The sequence below is a fragment of the Lissotriton vulgaris genome, chromosome 1_2 (assembly GCF_964263255.1).
Source record: "Lissotriton vulgaris chromosome 1_2, aLisVul1.2, whole genome shotgun sequence".
Classification (NCBI taxonomy): Eukaryota; Metazoa; Chordata; class Amphibia; order Caudata; family Salamandridae; genus Lissotriton; species Lissotriton vulgaris.
In genome coordinates, this window is record NC_141686.1 from 290721253 (window position 1) to 290737326 (window position 16074).

The 16074-nt window shown below is 49.2% G+C and overlaps 1 protein-coding gene across 1 annotated transcript in view; it reads left to right on the forward strand.

Annotated features, from left to right (window-relative positions):
• Positions 1–16074, forward strand: part of PPP1CA (protein phosphatase 1 catalytic subunit alpha) — a 199580-nt gene that overhangs the window by 77905 nt on the left and 105601 nt on the right. Inside the window, exon 2 of the mRNA XM_086953258.1 lies at positions 566–697. Coding sequence (XP_086809384.1) covers positions 566–697 — 132 coding nt within the window. The remainder of the gene's footprint in view (positions 1–565; positions 698–16074) is intronic.

Below are 16074 nucleotides of genomic sequence, written 5' to 3' on the forward strand. Positions count from 1 at the left end.
AGCATGGAGAGCCTGCTCCAGTAGGATGCCTGTGGAACAGTCCTGTATGCATGGATTTGCTTATCCAGATCCGATTCCAGATGGGAGTATCTGGTCTATATTGGCCCCCTTGCTACTGTCACAACCCTGGTTTGTTCATGTACTGAATCCTCTCTCCTATAGCTTTAATGGCAGGCCTAGACCTTTGGTCGAGAGATCAGATATAGCAGTCACCTTTCCTAATTCTTATTTTAGTGTTAAAGGACAAGGTAAAGCGGCAGTGAGGCATTAGATCCTTGTAGTAGAAATGATACAGGAGTAGTGTAGCTTAGAGTGTTGTAAAACCGCAGGTATCTGCTGGATTTTGAGACATGTAGACCAGAGGAGCCTAATACCAAATATGGGTGTGTAAAGGTTATACTTTGACGACACAACTTAAGTGTGGAGGCAACTCTATAGGCCCGTCTCAGAGTGCTGTCTATAAAGATTTGACAAATGTGTACCTCCTATGGAGATGTTTCTGCTGGCTCTGGTGCATCTGTCGGAGTGGGGGACAGCCTTCTTGAATGTTCTCTTCTCTTTACAGTACAAGGTTCCCGGCCAGGGAAGAACGTCCAGCTGTCCGAGAATGAAATCCGAGGCCTGTGCTTGAAGTCCAGAGAGATCTTCCTGAGCCAACCCATTCTGCTGGAACTGGAGGCGCCACTCAAGATCTGTGGTGAGTTCAAGAGTGATGAAGGATTTGATTTGCTGGTGCCTGAGAGGACGGGTGGTCGAGTGACCAAGATTTTGACTGTAAAGGCTGTTCTCCTAATTACTTAAGCATGTTTAAATTGAATCTGTGCAGTGGCTGGTCCTTCTCGGCTCTAAGACTACTCTTTTGCTGCTGAGGCATTTCTGAATTCCCCTGACGTCCACCAAAGCAGTGTTATTTTCGTGGTCTGAATGGTTCTGGTCTAGAGGCGAATGTTAGTAGTGCACAAGCTTCAAGGGGCGCAGTACTGGCAGTCTTGAGCTATGCTAGGAAATCCCTGGTGAGGTAGGAACACGCTGAGAACTAGAGATCTCGAGGGGCTGATTGAACAAATGTGGTGGCCCTGGCAGGTGTAAGCTTGCCGTCGGTGTGCAGCCTCCTCAGCAGGCAGAACTCCGACAATGGCCAATAAACATTGTTAAGAGCTGAATAACAGCTGTTCTTGGATCTTGACTGAATATACTGGTCCAGTTTTTTTTGTGTCCAACTACCACTGATAACACCTCATAGTATGCGCTACAGAAGTGGTGAGCATGTCCAGGTAATGATGAAGGCAGGATTTTTTTTTGGGCATCTGCAGGGGACCTCATGCAGAAGCAAAAGCAGTTTGAGGTGGGAAACATCCTGAACGACTCCAGAACAAGTTCCGGAGTCACGCAAGCCGAACGACTTGCATGAACAACGACTAAGCCTGAACCATGCTCATGCATGTTTCAGGGTAAGACCGTCTAGTGTCCGTACAGGGTTGAGTTCAGAGAAGCGTTGGACAGGATCAGGTAAAAGGTTTTGGGGCTCGTTGTAAGGGTTGGGGGATTCGGTTTTTAGGGGCTTGGAGGGATTGTGTAAAATTTTTGGGGGGTGGTAGTGTATTGAGTTAGTTTTTAGGGGGTTGGGGAGAATAGTTAGTTTTAGGGAGTAAGAGGGGTTCGTGTTAGTATTTGGGGGCTTGGAGGGATTGTGTAAGGTTTTAGGGGGTGGGAGGGGCTCAAGTTAGTATTTAGGGGTGGGGATTCAGTTTTTTTATGGCGCTTAGAGGGATCATGTTAGTTTTTAGGGGGTGGGAGGAGATCGTGATTGTTTTTATGGGGTGGGAGTGGGGAGTCGTGTTCGTTTTCAGGGGGTGAGAGGGGATAGTTAATTTTAGTGGGTTAGGGAGAATAGTTCGTTTTAGAGGGGTAGGAGAGGATAGAGTTAGTACTTGGAGGTGGGAGGAATTTGTGGTTCAGTATGTCGTGGTTCTTTACATAGTGGTTAAGATTGGGTGGTTGTTTAGAATTCTTGGGTCAGGCACTTGTGATTAAGGAGGCTGTGGTTTAAACATACAACTGTTTTAGCTGGCAACTGAGCTCATCGCTGTCGGGTCTTCAAGACCTACAACCTTACCACTCTCTCACTGCTAAGACTTTGATCTTTGAGACTTAATTCCTCAATGGCAAAATGCAGGCCTTGGAACAAGAGCTGGGGAAAGTGGCATTGACTGAAGGGTCAATCAGCGAAGGTCAATACGACTGCAAGAGCAGGTGTCCTTTAAAGGCAATGCATGGATGGGAGCCTATTGCTGGACTCAGACTGTACTGTTGCATTATATGCAGGTGGGCAGGGCAGAAGGGGAAGTGGGATCGTCCCTCTTGTGGATACTGGATTGTGAAGAGGACTCTTGAAATTGAGTTAAGATTGGTGTGTTGAGTTCCCTCCAGGAGAAGAGAATAATTCAGAGGGGGGTGATCTTCGTCTTGGAAGCACCAGGCAAGCATACGGTGGTGTAGATGAGGGACAACAGTCTCCTATCTCTTCCTGGCATCTCTTTGGGCACTCTAAAAGAGCTTGGTAGACACACAGAACTATTGATGGCCCTGATAGCCTCGGTGGATCATGCTACATGTTTGAGTTAAGACTGAGGGAAGCATTTCACCGGCTCCTATGCGGACTGTATTGCAACTAACCCTGGGCGTAGTTTGCGTAGTAGCACTACACGTAACTGCACGTAGTATACTCTGAACTTTGCGTAGTACACAAAGTGCATAGCTGATGGCACTGTGTACTTGTCTGTACTGTACAATAATTGCAAACGGCATCTTGCACAGTGCCAGTTATGATGAATTAAGTATCTCTATCTGTAGGAACTGGAATCACCATTTCCCCGGGGTAGCCTGGCACGAGCAGGTAGGCACCCGAAAGCTCAGGTGTTAAGTGACTACGCAGCACACGCATCCACTTAGTTGTGGCAGTGTGGCTGGCTGTTCCTGGGCCTTCGATAACTCCCACGGCCCAGGACCCAATAAGGGGCTTAAGAGGAGGGCCTGGCCACAGCGGCCAATCGCGGGGCCTGACTTGGGGGCGGGTCAACCCCGACCAATGGCTGTGAAGCAGAGGGGCAGGGGTGCTGCCAATGACGTGGCCAGGCACCCCCGTCACGTGAGGCGAATTGGCAGCCTCCGGGCCTAGCGCGGCCTTCTGGTGCAATAGGCGGCCTACCTCACACTCCGGGGGCCGCCGTGGGGATTCTCCACTCACTGGCCGAGCGCGGCCCTCAGCACACGGCTGCGGCCCTCTCCTGACACCAGGGGCCGCCGAGGGGACTCTTCACTCTTGGGGCCGGGCGGCGGTGAGTACCCCAATCCGGGCTCTGGGGTCGTTGCGCTTCGGTGAGGCAGCGCTCTGGGGCACTCAAGTCTCTGATGGGCCAGCGCTGTAGGGGATCTTAGGCGAGAGCGCTCTGTGGGATGACAGCACCTTGGCTATCGCCTCGTGGCAACGACAAGCTCGGGAATCACAGCGCTTCTCAAGGGGGCTCAGTAGTGAGTGCTGGAAAGGTAGGGAAGGCAGTATAGCTGTCTAAGCAAGCAGGCAGGTCAGTGGACTAGCGCTAAATAGGGGAAGTGCTTAGCAGGCAGTCCAGGCAGTTAGGCATGGGGGCAAGGCAGGACAGTGCAGGCCCAGATGAAGACAGAGGGGCGCAGAAGTGGCACAGCACAGTACCTGGCTGATCCCCAGTAGTCCTGGTAGCACAAGAAAGTAGTCTTCTCGGTGCTTGGTTGTTCTTGCGGCCCTAGGAGGTGGTTCTTGGTTGCTGGAAGGGGGGGGTTGAGTTTAAGGCTGGTTAAGTTCCCTCAGAGGGTCACTTAAGATGGTCCCTGGGTTCCCCTACCGCCGGGCCAGATCAGTGGGCTAGCTCAGGGTTCCTCATTCTACTTGGAAGGCAGCACCTAAGCCCTGTCACTCCCAGTGGCATAGGTCCCTGACTAGGCCCCACCACCTAGATCTCCTGCGTGGGTCCCCCAGGTCAGTGATGCCCCAACTGACTAAAGTTTCCCTCCCTTTCTTAAATATGCCCAGGTCAGGTGACCACTCTGAGGCGGCAAAAATATGCTCCGCCTCTGTTCTGGAAGGTTCCAGGAGCTTCCCCACTCTAAGGGGGCAGGCGATAGAAGGCTGGCATTGCAACAATGTTTGGGGTTCCAGCCAACTCCTGGTAACTAGGGTGCTACTAGAAAGACCACGCTGCAGTAGCAGGGTCCAGTGGCAGCCAAGTTTGAAGTAGAGAGCACCTGCACCTTAGCATTGATTGGCAATGGGAAGGTGCCCGGAGACCGAAGGCCAACAAAAAAAGTGGGAAAAATAAGGCACGGGCAAAAAAAAAATGGAGAAAGACCACCCTAGGGCTGACCGGTCTAAGACTATATTTATATGCTAAAGAGCATATAGCACTTTCACAAAAGTGTAACTGTAAATTTAGAAAGCAGTGAGAGGTGATGATTTTGGGATCCTTCCTAACCTAGGGAGAGAACCAAGCAGATGCCTTGAAAACAAAAAGCACATCTTATTGAATGATTCGGTGGTGGTCCCATCCTCTTAGGACCACAACCGTAGCAGTTATTGGCAAAAAACAATCCCAACCAAAGGCCCTGCAAAGCATTATGGGACCAGATTAGCTGTGGGCAGTGAATATTTTAGTATCCAATATCAAAATAATTCTACAAAGAGCTGCAATTCAACTAGTGGTTACTAGATGTCCCTCACGAGTCAAATGCAAATGCATTGAAATTCTTACATCAAGCTGCAGTTCCACTAGTCGTTACTAAATGTCCCTTGCGAGTCCAATGGAAAACGCTTCATGAAAGGGTCTTTCAAAGGTTTTGTATTTGACTCGTGAGGGACATCTAGAACAAATAGTTGAACTGCAGCTCTTTGTAGAATTATTTTGATATTGGATACGATAATATTCACTGCCCACTGCTAATCTCGTCCCATAATGCTTTGCAGGGCCTTTGGTTGGGATTGTTTTTTTGCCAATAACTTTGCTTGGGGTGGTCCGAAGAGGATGGGACCACCACCGAAGATAAACAAGATGTGCACCGAAGATCAACAAGATGTGCTTTTTGTTTATGCTCCGTGTGTTCAAGGCATCTGCTTGGTCCTCCCCCTAGGTTAGGGGAGACTCCAAAATCACCCCTCTCATTGCCTAATATTTTCATTCAAAAAGTTCACTTTTGTGAAATGGTTATATGCTTTTTAGCCTGTAAAATTGCTTTATCAAAGCATCTGAGGATGTTGTTGATTTAGCTGAAACGCTATGTGATTAAGCACAGTTTTTGTACTGCGCTATGTGCAATTTGCAGAGTGAGAAAATTTGCAGAGTGCGAATTAGTACAAAATACGTATGCTCCGTTATCATAGTACTATGCCCAGGGTTAGTCTCAACCTTCTGCACATAGCTTACCTGGACCCCCAGAGCATGGATGAGAAGCTGGAAAATAGTGCATCTTTTGGGTCTTTGGTGGAGGGCCTGAATCTAACTGGCTCAGGAACGTGGCCTTTCACAGCAAGGGGGTGGCAGTCTTTGGGAATGGTTTAATTGCTTGCTTTTCTCTCGTGCCATCATTCCTTCCTTTCTGGACCTGCTGCTATTTTAGCTGGATTTCTGGAACGATGGCTCATTTCATATCCTCTAAATTGATCTACTCAAGGAAGTAGTGATTATCTGATAGTTTTTTGTGTGGATGTCTGTGATTAACAAATCTAATCTATAAATTATGTGCCAGAATGTTTGCCTTTTATTGCAGTATTATACTCCTACTTGTATTTTGTACATTCCTGTAACCTATACTCAGTTCACTTTACTGCACAGATTGCTACCTCATATATTTTGGGCTGCTCACTAATGTCACTTTTTGATTGTTGAGTCATGTAACCGATGGTTTGCATTTGTATTCAACAAACCAGGAACAGGGCCGGCTCAAATAGAAACTGAACTGTACTTCCCTGTTCTCAAACCACCACAACAGACAGAGGACTACCGTCTCCATCTTCCCTATTGGACGGCCATTTTAGACTGGTTCCTCTCTCTTTGGCGCCCATCATGGACTAGTCATTCCCACTATCTGGGCATTCCCTAAGACCTGGCCTTTCTAGACAGCGCACTTTACATAGCTCTGTTTTCAAACCGGCGTGTGATTAAATGCCTGCCCCTCCCCCTTCCCACCATCCATATATGACAGTAGCTTTAACGCGCAGCGTCCACGCGCAGCGACCGCGCCCCATTCGCGCCGAAGGTGCGCCAAAGGTGAGCATGTCTACGCCTGGACCGCGCCTAGCGCCATACCCCCTGGCCCTCGCAGTGCCCAGTCCTCCCGCATTACCTACGATGCCACCACCCTCCTAACCCTTAACCCCGGCCGCTCCCCCAACTGCGTCCAAGCCGCTCCTGGACACACCCATGGACCCTTCTCTTGCTACTCCTGCAAGTTCGACGGCACCAAGAACTCCTCATCTACGAACACACAACAGATATCCGACCCCAACCACCTAAAATGCATCCTGCTCAACACCCGCTCAGTCCACAGGCACGCCATCGACCTCTGAAATCTACTATCCACCATCTCTCCAGACGTCGCCTTCCTAACAGAAACATGGATGAACGCCACATCAGCCCCAGACATCACCATTGCCATCCCAGAAGACTATAAGATCATACGAAAGGACTGTACCGGCCACACAGGAGGAGGAATCGCTATCGTCCACAAGAAATCCATCCACATCTCAACCAGCTCTGACGTCAATCTCGCCAACTCTGAACACCTTCACTTCCAGATCCACACCGACCCCAAAACCACACTCAGAGGCACCCTCCTTTACAGACCTCCAGGACCCCGCGCACAATTCAGTGAGGACATCACGGATTTCATCACTCCACACGCCCTCCCATCCAAAGATTACATCCTTCTGGGAGACCTCAATTTTCACCTTGAAAAGAGCAACGACCATAACTCCACCACCCTTTTGGACAACCTCGCCAACCTCGGGCTCAAACAACTGGTCACTTCCCCCACCCACATCGCAGGTCACACACTCGACCCTATCTTCACTTCCAGCAACCATGTATCCTTCAGCCACACTACGGCTCTCCTCTGGACTGACCACAGCTGCGTCCACTTTACCTACAACAAGCCCAAACCCAACAACCACCCCAACCAACTCTGCAAAGAAACTGGAACAAAATCACCATCGACCAGATCTCCTCATCGCTTCTTCTAAACCCCCCAGCCCACTCCTCAAACCCCGACCAAGCCGCCGCCAACCTCACCCTATGGTTATCCAACAGCGCCGACATCCTAGCACCACTGAAAAAACGACACATCAAACTTGGCAGCAAGAAAGCCTCCTGGTTCAACGATCTCAAGAAATCCAAGAAACTCTGCCGCTCCCTGGAGAAGGCCTGGAAAAAAGACCCAACCACCAGCACCAAGGAAGCCTTCAAAAACGCCACTCGCACACACCACCAACTGATCCGAAAAGCCAAGAAAACGGCCTTCAAGGACCGACTAGATAGCAACGCTCACAACAGCAAGGAACTTTTCAACATCGTCAAGGAATTCACCAATCCCTCGGCCAACTCCAACTACATCACCCCCTCTCAAGCCCTCTGCGACTCCCTAGCCTCATTCTTCCACAACAAAATTGCAGACATCCACAACAGCTTCGACAACCAACCCGGAGACAAACCCACCCAACCATCTGCTGGACCTTCACCACTCTCGAACATCCTTAATGACTGGAATCCAATCTCCACTGAGGACACTATCCGCCTGATGAACTCCATCCACTCAGGATCCCCAACTGACCCTTGCCCTCACCACATCTTCAACAAAGCATACTCCATCATAGCACCGCACCTCAGAGACGTCATCAACTGCTCCCTCAACTCCGCCACCTTCCCGGAAAGCTGGAAACACGCAGAACTCAGCGCCCTTCTGAAAAAACCCACAGCGGACCCCACCGAACTCAAAAACTACCGTCCCATTTCGCTCCTTCCATTCCCGGCCAAAGTCATCGAGAAAGCTGTCAACAACCAGCTCGCCGCCTTCCTCGAAGCCAACAACTCCCTCGACTCCTCACAGTCCGGCTTCCGAGCCAAACACGGCACTGAAACCGCCCTCATCGCAGCAACAGACGACATTCGAACCCTACTGGACAATGGAGACACAGTCGCCCTCATCCTCCTCGACCTCTCCGCAGCCTTCGACAGTCTGCCACAACACCCTTCTACAGCGCATCAGAAACATTGGAATCCAAGGAAAAGCACTAGAATGGATCACCTCGTTCCTCACCGGAAGAACCCAGAGAGTCCGCCTCCCACCATTCAAGTCAGAGGCCACTGAAGTCATCTGCGGCGTACCACAAGGATCCTCACTCAGCCCCACCCTCTTAAAGGTATACATGAGCCCCCTCGCGACCATCGCACGCCAACACAACCTCAACATCATCTCCTACGCGGACGACACTCAACTGATCCTATCACTCACCAACGACCCTCGCACCGCCAAAACTAACCTACACGAAGGAATGAAAGAAGTCGCCGAATGGATGAAACATAGCCGTCTGAAACTGAACTCTGATAAAACAGAAGTCCTTATATTAGGTACCTCCCCCTCCGCATGGGACGATTCTTGGTGGCCAGAAGCCCTTGGAAAAGCACCCATCCCGACAGACCATGCACGGAACCTGGGCGTCATCCTGGATTCCTCACTTTCAATGTACAAACAAGTCAACGCCGTCTCTTCATCCTGCTTCAACATTCTTCGCATGCTCAAAAAAACATTTCGTTGGATCCCCACCGAAACTAGGAAAACGGTCACCCACGCCCTGGTCACGAGCCGACTGGACTACGGAAACACCCTCTACGCCGGTACTACCGCTAAACTCCAGAAAAAACTCCAACGAATTCAAAACGCCTCTGCCAGGCTCATATTAGACATCCCGCGTAAAGAACATATCTCTGGTCACCTGAAAAGCCTCCACTGGCTTCCCGTCAACAAGAGGATCACCTTCCGGCTACTAACCCACGCACACAAAGCACTCTACGAAATCGGACCAGAATGCCTCAACACACGACTGTCCTTCTACTCCCCCTCCCGCCAGCTACGATCATCCAACCAAGCCCTTGCTGCTGTACCTCGCATCAACAAAACCACCATGGGAGGTAGATCCTTCTCCTACCTGGCAGCTAAAACCTGGAACTCCCTTCCCACTCACCTTCGCCTTACCCAGAATCACCTAGCATTCAGAAAGCAACTTAAAACGTGGATATTTGACAAGTAATTCCCCTCCCCTCCTCAAGCGCCTTGAGACCCTCTGGGTATGTAGAGCGCTATATAAATTCTTTGACTTGACTTGACTATTCTGTACAGTTTTACTTACATTGAGTATTTAAACACTCGTGTGATTAAGTGCTTGCCGTTATTGCAGTATTATACCTCTTACTTATTTTGTACATTTTTTGTAACCTGCACACATCTCATCTCACTTTTCTTCACTGGTAATGTACCGAGCGCTACCTCAAATTTTTATTGCAGTATTATACCTCGTTTATTGCCTTGATTGCAGTATTATTCCTCTACCTGTATTTTGTACATGTTTTTGTAACCTACACACCTCACTTTTCTTCACTGATAATGTACCGAGCGATACCTCAAATTTTTCGGGCGTATCACTACTATCGATACTGCTTCATGCAGCTTTTTTGGTGACACCGGTATTTTGTTTGATCATTATTATTTACTTGTATTTGGGTACTGTACATCTATGTAAGCTGCACTTATCTCACTTTTATTCTAGATATGCACCGTTCGATACCACTTATATTTTTGTATTTCTGTATATTTCGGTACATTGTGTGAGCGGTACCGTATGCTACCTCATATCTTTGTCCATTTGTGTGCATTTTGTAAGCTGCACCCATTCTCCCTGCCTACTTTTGGTTTGCACAGAATGCTACCTCTATATTTTGGTTATCTTGTCACTCACTAGTGTCACACGGGTACCACGCAACCTACTGCCTGCATTTTGCATTGCACAGATTGCTAGCTCTATATGTTGGCTATTTTTGCTACTCATTATTCTCAAGTGTGTACCATGTAACTTACTGATTGCATTGTCCCTTGCACATGTGTATCACTATCGTCCACCCTCCCACTCACTTTTAGCCCCACACCCACCTATACCGCCATCCCAACATGGAGCCCATCGGCAAGCACACATATAAAATCAACTACCCACCCGCACTCACCAAAAAAGCCGCTAAACGCTTTAAACACAACTTCCTGAGGTCTCACCCTGAAACCCCCTTTGTTGACACCTACTTCTCACCGGTCAATGGATCCCTAAACATCGATGTCATCTTCCACACCTCTCGCAGAGCTCAATGGAGAAAAACGTTCCTCACCCTACTCACTGTCTCCACCACCAGGAAATTCGCTCCTGGCTTAACTCTCTCCATCACACCATCCCAACTCTATCTAGGCAGAACCACCATTACGATCTACAATAACGGGATTGTCCTAATTCAATCCACAGACAGGAACTTGGACTACTACTAGACAACCTGTTCCCCACTTTCAAAGAGAACCTCTCCAACCATCGGTCTTCCACTCACATCCCCTCCAGTAACATCACCCCGGACTTCACAGCCCCCACCGACAACGCTTCTAACCTAGTTCAGCACCAGAACGACATGCACATCACCACTTTCCCCACCACACCAGTCGATCACCCTCCGGCTGTAACCACCCCAAACTCCGCGATCATAGACACAATTAGCTCCCCATCTTACACCAGCCGCCCCCACACCTCCGTCCCGGGGACCCTCACCCATAACACTCCCACTCCTCCTCTCCCCCCTGATATCACAGACCCCGCCCACAACCCCCCTAACCTAGCTCAGCGCCAGAACGACACACATAGCGACAATTCCCACACTCTGTCCCCCCTCTCTCAGCCCCCACTCCCACACGCTAACTAACCAGGCAGACCACATCACCTCTACTATCTTAACTCTCCCTCCCCATGACAGGACCATCTCCAACCCTAGCTCCCCCCCCCCCCCCCCCCCCCCCCCCCACTCTCAGCCCTCACTACCCTTCAGGCTCCCCCATCACCACCATCATACACTCCACTTCCACCCCGCTCTCTCCGCCTACCACGAACTCCCTCCTCTACGCCACCAACCTCCTCCGTACTCCATCCACTCTCATTGCCCCCTTACCCCTCCTCCTCCTTAACACCAATCCGTACGATGACATCACGGAGCCCTGCATGAACACCAACCCTCCACCCCACCCGCACGATAAGTCCCAGGTCAGCCACTCACCCATGACTTCCACCCCCAGCACTAACATTTATCCCACGCTGGACAAGATCATGGCCTCCCTCCTACAACTCAAAGAAGAAATTCACACCATCAAAGAAGACATGAGCACCATAAAAGAGCTACTCACCACACCCCCTAGACCCACCTCACTCACCACCACCCCCCCTCTCAACTTGCTCTCCTCCCGTCCTGACGACGAGCCTAAGCTACGTCCCTCACACAGGACCGCGATCCCTGCCCACAATCGCAACAACCGCCCCGTCGCACATGCAACCCTCTTTCAGATCTCGCCACTCTCTACCTCCTCCGCTCCTACGACCCTGCACCCCTAAACCTCACAACCACCTCGACCTCGCACCACCCCATTCCCACATTACTCTCAAATCCCCATAGACCCTCCACTCTAAACAGAATATCCGTCCCGCATAACCTCAGTAAAGTCCCCCTCTCTAGTTCCCTCCTCCCCTGACACACCCCGTCTCAAATGCACTCTCCTAAACTGTAGGTCGGCTTCTAGACACTCCTCCGCCATCGCTGATCTCATCCTATCATTGGACCTTGACCTAATCTTCCTGACTGAAACCTGGCTAACCGAATCTTCTACACCTATAATGGACATTCTGGTTCCCCCCAACTACCACATTATTAGGCTTGACCGGTCTGGCAAGATAGGCGGCGGAATCGCATGCATATACAGGAACAGCCTTTCTGTTCTGAAAGTCTCCGCGCCTTCCCTACCCTCTCCAACCTGCTACGAATACATCTGCCTCGATATCAGTGATGGCAAACCGATATGCTCTCTTCATGACATTTACTACCCACCTAGAGATAACCTCCTCTTTGCCCAACAAATGATGGACTTGATTTCAACAAACGCCGGATGACAGCTCACCCAAATATACCTTGGTGACTTCAACCTCCATTGGAACGATCTCAATGATGCGGTGGTTAATAGTCTCAAAAGCTTCCTCAGCGCCCTGGATCTCACACAATTATCTAACAGCCCGACCCACGAGAAAGGTTCTATCCTCGACCTTATCATCGCCAGAGAGGACTCTACTCAACTTGAGTCTATCCAACCTTGTGACTGGTCAGACCATCATATTGTCACATTCCACATCAATGAAAGTCACTCAACCCGGTTCAACCCTCCAGACCTAAAGTCTGGAAAAGAGACCTGAAAAAATTCAACCCAGTCTCCCTACCCCGAACAGACGCGACATCCTACTCCCGCCCACGGGCGCTACAGATGTTCAATCCCTGACTGACCACTATCTCAACGCCATGACCTCAATAATCAATGAGGCTGCTCCTATGCAGCTAAAAAGAGTCTCCGCTAAAATCTCCAATCCATGGTACGACGGGAGTCTCAATGAAGATAGACGAGCCATGCAAATGGCAGAGCGCACCTGGAGGGCAGCTCCCTCTGCACTGCACCTGAAAACCCTGAAGAAAAAGAGAAACGCCTACTTCAGGAAAATGAAGCGCTCAAAAGCAAACTTCTTCAGCCTCCAGCTCGACCAAGCAAAAAAACACCCAAGAAAACTGTTTGAGTTAATCAGAACACAAGCCAAGGAACAACCCCAACCTCTGCACGAAGCACCCTCCTGTGAAGACTTTGCTGCCTTCTTTACCCAAAAAACTGACAACATAAAGAATGATCTCCGCGCTGACGCAAAACTCCACACCACGCTCAACTGCATAACACCCACCGGACCTAAAAACAATGCTACATGGTCAACCTTTGAAACCTACTCCGAAGAAGAAATAGGCAAACTACTCAGCACCCTGAAACCTTCCAATCACCTCACGGATCCCCTCACAGCTAACGCTGTCAAAGACTTCACCCCACTACTCCTTCCACTGTGGACTAAGATTATCAACAGCTCGCTCCAAGAAGGAACCATCCCTGACTCCCTTAAAGTTGGACAAGTCACACCTCTGCTAAAGAAACCTACTGCCGACCCATCCGACCTAAACAACTACCGTCCCATTACCAATATTCCCACTCTCGCCAAATTATTGGAAAAATGCGCTGAACTACAACTGACTAAACACATTGATGAGGGTTGAGGAGATCAAACAGATCAATCAGGCTTCAGAGCAGGTCACAGCACCGAAACTGCTATGACTCACATAATTGACGACGCCCTTCAAATCCTAGATCAAGGGGATACCTGCCTCCTCATCCTTCTTGATCTCTCTTCAGCATTCGACAGTGTTAAACATGAGAAACTGCTCGATCTGTTGAACACAAGAATGGGTCTTTCCGGGACTGTTCTCAAGTGGTTCACCTCCTTTCTACACAACAGGTCACAGAAATTCAAGAGTAACAACCTGGTGTCCCCAAGGATCCTCCCTTTCACCAACATTGTTCAACTTAGTTATGGAACCTCTCACCACCTTGCTTCAAGCATCCAATGTACCTTTTCACATGTACGCAGATGACTCTACTATATCTCAAATTACAATCCCCCAATGACATCTTACTCCTGAACTCTACGATCAGAAGCACCCAATCCTGGCTTGCTGATAATCATCTCAAACTCAATGCTCTGAAAACAGAATTCCTGCTGATCTCACCTCCAGCGAAGATCTCTACCACTCAAACCTGGCTTAAACAGCTAACTGCACTCGATGTCCAACCCACCATAGTGGATTCAGCGAAATCCCTAGGCATAACTCTCGACTCCAATCTCAACATGCAGCATCATATCAGCAAGGCTACTAAGGGAGCGAACCTCCAAATCAATACCCTAAGGAAACTTAAACCCTTCCTACCAGCCAAAGACTTCCAAACTGCAGTACAAGCACTAGTCATCCCGCGAATTGAATACGGCAGCACCGCCCTCTGCGATCTCCCGTTAACCACTACTGCACCCCTAAGAGCCTCTCTAAACGCTGCAGCGAGACTCATCAATGGATCAAAAAAGCACTCATATCTCCCCTGACCTGAAATCACTAGACTGGCTGCCTTTTGAAGCCAGAATACATCTGAAAATCGCCTGCATGACACACAATGCTCTACACCTGAGCTCTCCTGGATACCTCACTCAGAAGCTGTCAATCTCTGGCGGCTCTAGAAACACCAGAGGCACAAACCATCTTCTGCTAAAACCTGATTCCGGAAGGAAAAAACTTATAAACGCTCTTTCTCAGGAATGGCACCCAGGATCTGGAACTCACTCCCTCCTGAAACCTAGGCTCATCTCCTCCACTTCACTTTTTAAGAAAGAAGTGAAAGCTATTTTTATGGCCAAATACACTAGACCTATGAGCATGGATCTAGAAAGACTCTACACAGACCTGTATTATGTTCGAACTCTATTACTATGTATTTCACCTGTATTATTGACGCTACTGACTAAGCACACTTTGAACTGTAATTTTATTATTGATTTGCTGTACTAATTTGCTCCCTCACGTACCTACCCTTCCCACTTATTATGTTTAAATTCACTCTCTTGTTGGTATTTAAGGCTTTGTAAAGCGCTCATATATCTGCAAAGATCTTGTTCGCGCTAAATAAAACTTTCAAAATAAATAAAAATAAATCTCTAAGCGCACCCTCTCCCCACTGCCAAGCATGGTGTGTCTCAGGACTCTATTATCACTGCTGGATCTGGCCATGACTAAAGTAGGCTCTTCCCGTAGGGGTGCAGAGAAGGTAATGGTGGGAACTCTTCCCCACCCGCCCCCTCCTCCCAGCCCCCATTGGGCAAATCATATCTGCTGAAGGATGACACTGGATACTTTTCCCCATTAGTGAGTCCCAGCTACCCACACGAGATTTTCAGTTCTGGTTTTAATTTTATTTAAATCAGTCACCAGTTGTACAGATTTGCAGTCTGGCACCAGTTGCACACTTTCACTTAACCTACAGTCCGTTCCCAGTTGTACAGACCTGCGCGCCTCCCAGTTGTACAGACCTGCGCGCCTCCCAGTTGTACATACTCGTTTTCATCTACGTCTGTAATTCTTGCTGCACAGAAGTAAATTCTTGACTCAGTTTTCTCCTCTGAAATGTAAAATTCATTGTATGTCCTTTGTAGTTCAGATCTCTCCTCCCTTGTTCTGATCACTTTTGCAGTAATTGTTTAAAAAATGCCCCTCACCTACCAAGCGCCCTTTAGTATGATGAACGAATGGAAAATCACTCTCCGCTTGTATTCCACACCTCATTTCTGCTCTATCTAGCAGGCGCTCCGACTGCAAGTCTTCCTGTACGTCTCCTGAAACTTCTTGGCATCCTGGAGCCCTACACAGATTCCTTGTTGTAGTGACACTGGCTGAAGATTGGGAACCCTAGGTTAACTCGATTGTAAGGTCACATGTAGGCAGAAGAGCTCTAACCTGGGCAGTCCTTGGAGTTGAGGGTTTGACTTGCACCGTCGTCGCTGAGCCCCCTCTGCTATTAACTGTTCTCAGGCCTTGTCCTCACTCAATGGCTTATAGTGAGGACCAGATTCTATAGTCTGCCCTCTGACAATTGCAACACGTACACGTGCCCCTGTGTGTTCAGTCCAACTTGCCAAGTGTCTGCCATGCATCCGTTCTGCCTTCATAGGTCACTTTACGTAGGTGACCCAGACCCTGCTCTGCGGGGTGATGCCCCGAAACAAGTCACCAGATACCAGGCCAGCGAGGACCTGTCCTGGCAGTTCGAGCTGCACTGTTTCCATGGGGATCCGAGTCA